Source organism: Carlito syrichta, unplaced genomic scaffold, assembly GCF_000164805.1.
Source record: "Carlito syrichta isolate Samal-C Ts95f unplaced genomic scaffold, Tarsius_syrichta-2.0.1 Scaffold304743, whole genome shotgun sequence".
Lineage (NCBI taxonomy): Eukaryota > Metazoa > Chordata > Mammalia > Primates > Tarsiidae > Carlito > Carlito syrichta.
Window position 1 is genome coordinate 923 of NW_007248839.1, and position 1,028 is coordinate 1,950.

The 1,028-nt window shown below is 50.0% G+C and overlaps 1 protein-coding gene across 1 annotated transcript in view; it reads right to left on the minus strand.

Moving 5' to 3' along the window:
- Positions 1-211: 211 nt before the first annotated feature.
- Positions 212-1,028, minus strand: part of NME1 (NME/NM23 nucleoside diphosphate kinase 1) — an 11,779-nt gene continuing 10,962 nt past the window's right edge. Inside the window, exon 4 of the mRNA XM_021713792.1 lies at positions 212-517. Coding sequence (XP_021569467.1) covers positions 400-517 — 118 coding nt within the window. The 3' untranslated portion in view covers positions 212-399. The remainder of the gene's footprint in view (positions 518-1,028) is intronic.

The window sequence follows — 1,028 nt, forward strand, 5'->3', positions numbered from 1 at the left end:
GCAACTTGGCAAGACCTCATCTCTACAATAAATCAAAATGAGCCGGGTGTGGTAGCACGCGCCTATAGTTCCAGCTACTTGGAAGGCCGAGGCGGAGGGATCGCTGGAGCCCAGCAGGTCGAGGGTGCGGTGGCCGGGAGCGGCCAGTCTGGGCGACAGAGTGAGACTCCAACTCAAAAAAAAACAAAAACAAAGTAAACCACGAGAAATCTGACATTGGGATGAGACATTTTAATCGAATGGTAGCATATAACACTGTACAGGGAGCACTCACAGCTCCAAGAATGTCCCTCCAAATGATAAGGAAGTCCCTGTAAATAACTACGTTTGCTACAGCCTGATCCTTTGCCCACAGAAAGGAAGGGAAGTGGGTGGAAAAGAACTGTGGTCTCCCTCCCGTCATTCGTAGATCCAGTTCTGAGCACAGCTCTTATAATCTACCAGTTCCTCAGGCTGAAACCACAAGCCGATCTCCTTCTCTGCACTCCCCACGGAGTCGCTGCCATGAATGATGTTCCTGTGGGGAGGAGGGGAGAGACAGCCACATTACCAAGGCTAGAACGATTAAACCATCCAGGAGCCCAACGCACTCCTATTGGCAGAAATCCTACAGCCACTGCAGCATAAAAGCCAAAACCTAGCCGAGCGCACTGGCTCATGCCTGTAATCCCAGCACTTTGGGAGGCAGAGGAGAGAGGACTGCCTGAGCTCAAGGATCCGAGACCAGCCTGGGTAACATGGCAAGACCTTATCTCTAGAATAAATTTTAAAAATTAGCCAGGTGTGGTGGCCATACCTGTAGTTCCAGCTACTTGGAGGGCTGAGGCAGAAGGATCGCCACTGCACTCCAGCCTGGTTAACAGAGTGAGATTCTGATGACAGAAAAAAAAAAGCCAAAACCTTCATGTACATGAGACCATATCAAAAGAAAAAACCTCGGGACCCGCCTGTGCAGCGAGACCTCATCTCGACAATAAATCAAAAAATCAGCTGGGCATGGTAGCGCATGCCTGTAATTCCGGCTACTT